This window comes from Phaseolus vulgaris, chromosome 4 (genome assembly GCF_000499845.2).
Source record: "Phaseolus vulgaris cultivar G19833 chromosome 4, P. vulgaris v2.0, whole genome shotgun sequence".
NCBI lineage: Eukaryota > Viridiplantae > Streptophyta > Magnoliopsida > Fabales > Fabaceae > Phaseolus > Phaseolus vulgaris.
The window spans coordinates 36,063,971-36,071,086 of NC_023756.2; the positions used below are offsets into that span (position 1 = coordinate 36,063,971).

At 51.0% G+C, this 7,116-nt stretch overlaps 1 protein-coding gene across 1 annotated transcript; it reads left to right on the forward strand.

Moving 5' to 3' along the window:
- Nucleotides 1-504: 504 nt before the first annotated feature.
- Nucleotides 505-2,456, forward strand: LOC137838745 (uncharacterized). The gene is made up of 2 exons (XM_068647972.1): nucleotides 505-1,463; nucleotides 2,366-2,456. The coding sequence occupies exons 1-2, from the start codon at nucleotides 505-507 to the stop codon at nucleotides 2,454-2,456; spliced, it is 1,050 nt and encodes a 349-aa protein (XP_068504073.1).
- Nucleotides 2,457-7,116: the final 4,660 nt, after the last annotated feature.

Below are 7,116 nucleotides of genomic sequence, written 5' to 3' on the forward strand. Positions count from 1 at the left end.
GGAAAGCAGGAGTTACGTGTTGAGATTGCGAGTTTCTGTGGAGGTGTTGACCGATTGATTGCTGGATCGATCGTTCTGCTGGAAAAGGTTCTGGTCGTTGGAGTTTGATCTGCTGGTATTTCATGAGAAAGACGAGAAGCACGCGTCCAAGTCCCGTTGTGCCGACTACTGAAGAAGGCGCCATGAGCATGGCGCAAATGATGGAGATCATGCACGCGTTGCAAGTCGCGCGTCCAGCAGGCGAAGATGCACGAAGACCTCGCCTCTCAGGCCAGGAACGAGGAACTCAGCAAGGTCACTGAGGAGCTGCGTCAGGCTCTTCACGAGCAGAGAGGACGCGCAACTGTTGAAGAAATTACACCGTCATCGCCGCCACGCGTCTTTCCGATGCCGTTTGCTTAGGCGATCACGGACACGGCGATCCTTGCGAGCGTGGTAGCCGTGACAGCTTCTTTCACCGGCGTGGAAGATCCTGAAGCACATCTCACTGCGTTCCACACGCAGATGATGCTGTCAGGAGGCTCAGACGCAGTTTATTGCAAGATGTTTATGAGCACACTCCAGGGAACAGCGCTGGAATGGTTCGTTAGCCTGCCTACAGGTCACATAACCAGCTTCCAGCAATTCTCAAAGCTTTTCGTTGACCATTACATCGTGAACAAGGCGCCACCTAGGGTGTCTTACGACTTGTTCGACGTAAGGCAGTATCAAGGAGAGTCCCTCAGGGACTATCTGAATCGTTTCGGAGCACAGATGGTTCGCTCGCCTGCCAAGGACGAGGAGATGTTGGTATACGCCTTCAAAAAGGGCGTGCTGCCTGAACCTTTCAGCGAGGCGTTGATTAGGGGCCACCCCGCCACGTTTGCTGAAGTTCGGCGACTTGCTGTGGCCCACATCGCCGACGAGAGCGAGGTTGCAGAAAAGAGAGGGAATGTGGCTCCTGCTAGGCCACGGGCCCAAACTAGAATTCAGCCGCAGAGGGTGCTGGAGACGGCGACAGCTAAGAAGGATCAAAGGACTCGCCATCCTTACGACCCAAAGAAAAACAAGGGAAGGGGCCCAAGGCGCCCTAGGGAGTTCAATCGCCCACCCAGGTACAAGTTCGTCATGGGGTTGGCGGACCTGATCGTCGTTCCCAACATAGCTGCCAGGCTTAAGGCGCTTGAGAAAGTTTCAGACAAGGTGTTAGGACCAAAACCGAACGCATGGTGCGAATTCCACCAAAGTTTTGGTCACTCCCTTGATTCATGCTTGGCCCTGGGTTACCAGCTCGACGATTTGGTCAAGAGCGGCTTCTTGAACGACTACTTACTAGACAAGAGAACGGGGCAAGCGTCGAGCTCCCAGCCGGCGAGCAGTGAGGGCCAGCAGCATGAGGTGCCCTCTCACGGCGAGATCCACACCATCGCCGGAGGCTTCTCAAGTGGTGGATGTACCGCATCACAGAGGAAGAAATATGCAAGGTCTGTGATGGCAGTAGATGTGTTCGAAGATCACTCACCAGATGTGGACATTACGTTCAGAAAGGAGGATCTCAGGGACGTTGTGCCTCATGACAACGATCCCATAGTTATCTCGCTAGTCACGGCGGGAAGGAAGGTCCACCAAGTACTGGTGGACCAAGGTAGCTCGGCAGATGTCATGTTCTGGCTGACTTTTACCAAGCTACAATTACCCCTTGACCAGTTAAGGCCCTACGGAGGATGCCTGTATGGGTTCGCTGACGACCAGGTGGAGGTTAGGGGGTACATCGAGTTGAGAACCACGTTCACAGACGAGGCGGCCTCGAGGACGGAGAAGATCAAGTACCTCGTCGTGAATGCCCCCTCAGCGTATAACATTCTGTTGGGAAGATCGACCCTCAACAGAATAGGAGTTGTGCCCTCAACCAGGCACATGAAGGTTAAATTGTCGTCGATGGAAGGGGTGGTGATCACTATAAGGTCTGACCAGAAGGAGGCAAAGAAGTGTTACGAAAACAGCCTCAAGACCAAGAGGTCGGTAAGCTACGTCACCACGACACCACCTCCCGGTGTGGAGCCTGGGGCAGCAGAGGGGCGGGTTGTCGATTCGGCGATGGAAGTGACCACCGACGGCGATGTCGTCATTGTGCACGCCGAAGCAGGGGGAGAGAACGCCGATCGGGGGGAAGAAGCGAGAAACCGCCCAGAGGAGGCTAGGGAGTCGGGAATCGCCAGGGCGGTGATCGCCAGTGAAACAAGGCCCAAACCCGTCGAGGAGTGGCTCGAGAGGGAGATCGGGGGCAAGGTCTTCAAGTTAGGAAGATCTTTGGAAGGTGAGATACAAGACCAGATCGCCAGGGTGATAGAAAGGCATCTGGATGCTTTTGCATGGTCTGCTTCAGACATGCCGGGAATCGATCCCGATTTCCTGTGTCACCACCTAGCAATGGTCACACAGGTCAGACCAGTGCGACAGAGAAGAAGAAAGTTTAATGAGGAGAGAAGACAGGCGATTAGGGATGAAACGCAGAAACTCCTCGCCGCAGGCCATATCAGGGAGGTCCAGTACCCTGAGTGGTTAGCTAATGTCGTGCTGGTAAAGAACAACAACGGGAAGTGGCGCATGTGCGTCGACTTCACGGATCTAAACAAGGCTTGCCCAAAGGATTCATACCCTTTGCTAAGTATAGACGCCCTAGTCGACAGTGCAGCAGGGCGCAAGTTGTTGAGCTTCCTCGATGCCTTCTCTGGGTACAACCAGATTAAGATACATCCTATGGATGAAGAGAAGACCGCCTTCATGACTGAGAGATCGTGCTACTGCTACACAGTAATGCCCTTCGGGATGAAAAACGCAGGGGCCACGTACCAAAGGTTGATGGACAAGGTACTTGCACCGATGCTGGGAAGGAATGTGCAAGCGTACGTAGATGATATGGTCGTGACTTCGTTAGAAAAAAGCAAGCACATCTCAGATCTAGAGGAGCTGTTTACCACGATCGCCAAGTACAAATTAAAGCTAAACCCAAGAAGTGCAATTTTGGCGTAGAGGCCGGGAAGTTCTTGGGTTTCCTCTTAACTGAAAGGGGAATTGAAGCAAATCCTGATAAGTGTGCTGCCATCTTGGCGATGAGAAGCCCCGCTACCGTGAAGGAGGTGCAGCAGCTTACAGGTCGGATGGCCGCCCTATCTCATTTCGTGTCAGCTAGTGGAGAGAAAGGCCATCCGTATTTCCAATGCTTAAGGCGAAACAATAAGTTTGTCTGGTCGAAGGAATGCGAAGAAGCTTTCGTGAAGCTTAAAGAGTACCTGGCGAGCCCGCCGGTTTTGTGCAAACCTTTGGTAGGAACCCCACTCAGGTTGTATTTTGCTGTAACTGAGAGGGCGGTGAGTGCGGTGCTCGCCCAAGATCAAGATCAGGCTCAGAAACCTATCTACTTCGTTAGCAAGGTGTTGCAAGGCCCAGAAGTAAGGTATCAAGCCTTGGAGAAAGCTGCACTGGCAGTCATATTCTCGGCGAGGAGGTTGCGCCACTATTTTCACAGCTTTACGGTGTTGGTGATGACCGACTTGCCTATCCAGTCTTAAAGAAGCCTGATGTAGCTGGGAGAATGGTGAAGTGGGCAGTGGAGCTGTCAGAGTTCGACATCAAATACGAGCCCCGAGGACCGATCAAGGGGCAGATTTTCGCTGATTTTGTGGTCGAGCTCTCGTCGGAAGCAGCACGAGTTGAGGGGGACGATTTTCGTTGGGTACTTTCGGTGGACGGATCGTCTAACCAGCAGGGTAGCGGTGCTTGAGTCATTCTAGAAGGGCCCAACGGCGTGCTGATAGAACAGTCCCTGAGGTTTGCCTTTAAAGCTAGCAACAACCAAGCAGAATATGAGGCGTTGATCGCAGGTATCTTGTTGGCTAAGGAGATGGGAGCTAGGGTGTTGATGGCCAAGAGTGACTCATTGTTGGTCACGGGACAAGTAACAGGCGAGTTCCAGGCTAAGGATCCACAAATGGCGGCTTACTTGGAGTATGTGCTGGAGTTGAAAGGTTCCTTTGCCTCGTTTGAGGTGGTGCATGTACCCAGAGAGCAAAATGCCCGAGCTGACTTGCTAGCCAAGCTCGCCAGTTCAGGCAAGGGGGGTAGGCAGAGGACAGTTATTCAAGAAACTCTGAAGACGCCCAGGGCGTTTGTGGCAGACCACCAGGTTCTTCAGATAAGTAAGTCGACGGAGAAAGCGATGAGTCCTTGACCCAGGAGACCTTGAGATCGCTGAGAATAAGAGCATTTCGAGGGGAGAGGGTGAATGTGGCGCAGGTCTGCGCTATGCATAAGCCAGACACATGGATAACGCAATACCAGCGCTGCCTGGCAGATGGCGTTCTCCCGCTGGATCCGACGGAGGCTAGGAAGATAAAGAAGAACTCTAGCAAGTTCACCTTGATCGACGGCGAGTTGTACAGGTTTGGGTTTACGCACCCACTTCTAGAATGTGTGCACGGAGAAAAATGTACAAGAATTATGGCCGAGCTCCATGAAGGTATATGTGGGAGTCACATCGGGGGTCGAGCTCTGGCTGCAAGAGCTCTCCGTGCAGGTTATTACTGGCCAACGATGAAGGAGGACTGCAAGAAGTATGCTCAATGTTGCAAGCAATGTCAGTAGCACGCCGATAGGCACAAGGCACCCCAGAAGAGCTGAAGTCAATTTATAGCCCCTAGCCGTTTCACACTTGGGGAATTGACATTCTGGGACCCTTCCCATTGGCGGTCAGGCAGATGAAGTACTTGGTAGTGGCGATTGAATACTTCACCAAGTGGATCGAAGCGGAGCCAGTAGCCTAGATCACCGCACACAAGATCGAAGGCTTTGTATGGAAGAACCTCGTGTGCCGGTTTGGTGTGCCTAAACGCCTGGTGTCGGACAATGGGACTCAGTTTGCAAGTCACCTGTTGAAGAAGCTATGCGAAGAGGTGGGAATACAACAAGTGTTTGCATCCGTTGAGCACCCACAGATGAATGGCCAAGTGGAGTCTGCCAATCGAGTGTTGCTGAGAGGTTTAAAGAGAAGACTAGAGAAAGCTAAGGGATCGTGGGCTGAAGAGGTACCCCGCATAGTTTGGGCGTACCATACCACTGAACAGTCAGGAACCCACGAGACCCCGTTTAGCCTGGTTTATGGGTGTGATGCGATGATTCCAGAACTTTGTGGCGGAAGACTCGAACGAAGAAAGAAGATTGAATCTGGATTTACTGGATGAGGTCAGGGAGGAGGCGAGAGTGAAGGCTGAAGCAGTGAAGAGGAGGATTGAGCGAAGGTATAACTCTAAGGTAATGCCGAGGCAGTTCAGAGAGGGCGACCTGGTGATGAGGAAGGCCCATCAATACGAGATGGAGAACAAGTTATCACCTAAGTGGACGGGACCGTTCAGAATAACCGTGGTGCTCAGGAACGGTGCCTACCGCTTAGAGACGTTAGAAGGAGGGGCGATTCCTCGCACTTGGAACGCCACGCATCTCAAATTATATTACAGTTAAAGCCTTGTAAGTAAAGACGAACATGAAGAGATTTACATGCTTTCTGTTAAAACAATTCAAGGGGGCACTCTTTTTTCCCTAAGGAGGGTTTTTAACGAGCCCACCCAATAAAGAAGAGTTTTCAACTTTAAAGTTTCTAAGATTGCATGCTTTCTAGTTAAAAGTTTTAAAGTCCCCATCGCTTTTCGGCGATTGGCGGTATCTAGTTAAAAGTTTTAAAGTCCCCATCGTTTTTCGGCGATTGGCAGCATCAGTTAAAAGTTTTAAAGTCCCCATCGTTTTTCGGCGATTGAAGGCATCAGTTAAAAGTTTTAAAGTCCCCATCGTTTTTCGGCGATTGGCAGCATCAGTTAAAAGTTTTAAAGTCCCCATCGTTTTTCGGCGATTGAAGGCATCAGTTAAAAGTTTTAAAGTTCCCATCGTCCTTCGGCGATCGGTGGCAATAGTTAAAAAGTTTAAAAGACCTCATCGTCTTTCGGCGATCGGAGGCACCAGTGATGATCAAAGACCTCAACGCTCTCGTGCGTCTTGAGGCAACAGAGGATGTCCTCCTCGCCTTTGAGCGAGTGTAGGCAAGAACAGAGGAAGTCCTCCTCGCCTTTGAGTGAGTGCAGGTGAGAACAGAAGAAGTCCTCCTCGCCTTTGAGTGAGTGCAGGCGAGAACAGAAGAAGTCCTCCTCGCCTTGAGCGAGTGCAGGCGAGAACAGAAGAAGTCCTCCTCGCCTTGAGCGAGTGCAGGCGAGAACAGAAGAAGTCCTCCACGCCTTGAGCGAGTGCAGGCGAGAACAGAAGAAGTCCTCCTCGCCTTTGAGTGAGTGCAGGCGAGAACAGGTTAAAGGTCCTCAGTGCATCCAGGGGGGAGGAGGTGTATACCCTGGGAAAGCTGAGGCACCAGAGAAAGTCCTTCTCACCCCAGAGTGAGTTCAAGAAAGATAAACTGAAGGATCAGAGGTGTTCGTGACCTTAAACGGCGGGAAGGGAAGGTTGATGGGAAACGCCCTTCCTCCTTTAAGCGAAACATCAATTTTGACCCAGTAAGACCAGATAAAGCTTCCATGCTTGCAGGCGGTGCGAAGAAAGAAAATCCCTCTCGTCTTGAACGAGTTCGGATTATTGTTCTAAAACTCAGGGAGGTAGAGAAGGATCCGAAAGGCGCCTCTACCCAGAGATGAGGGAACCATGATCAAGTTATAAAAGGAAGAAAGATCGCATCGCCAGAACCCTACAGCGTGAGGGTTGAGATAGCGAATGGGCTGTACGGCGATTAGAAGAGTACCAGGCGATGACAGGAGTGAGGAGTCACCTCGCTTGGCAGATCAGGTAAACTGTGTTTTAATACTAGTTTGAGTTAAAACCTGCTGCCTAGTAAGTGATTTATGCTAACGCTTGTTGCCTTAAGTTCACAAGTTGTGTTAAATGTCATCGCTAAAGAGTTAATAGTTGCTCAAGTTTACTTTGAGTTAACAGTTTGATAACTTGTTATAAGGTTAACAGTTTACTCAAGTTAAAAGCAGTATGTGAAGGGTTAAGCCCGAGTATTGCTGAGTTGATGCAGTTAAGTAAGTTTCACTGGTTACGCTAGTTAACCCCACAGCAAATAGAGGCAAAAGCATGCAAGGT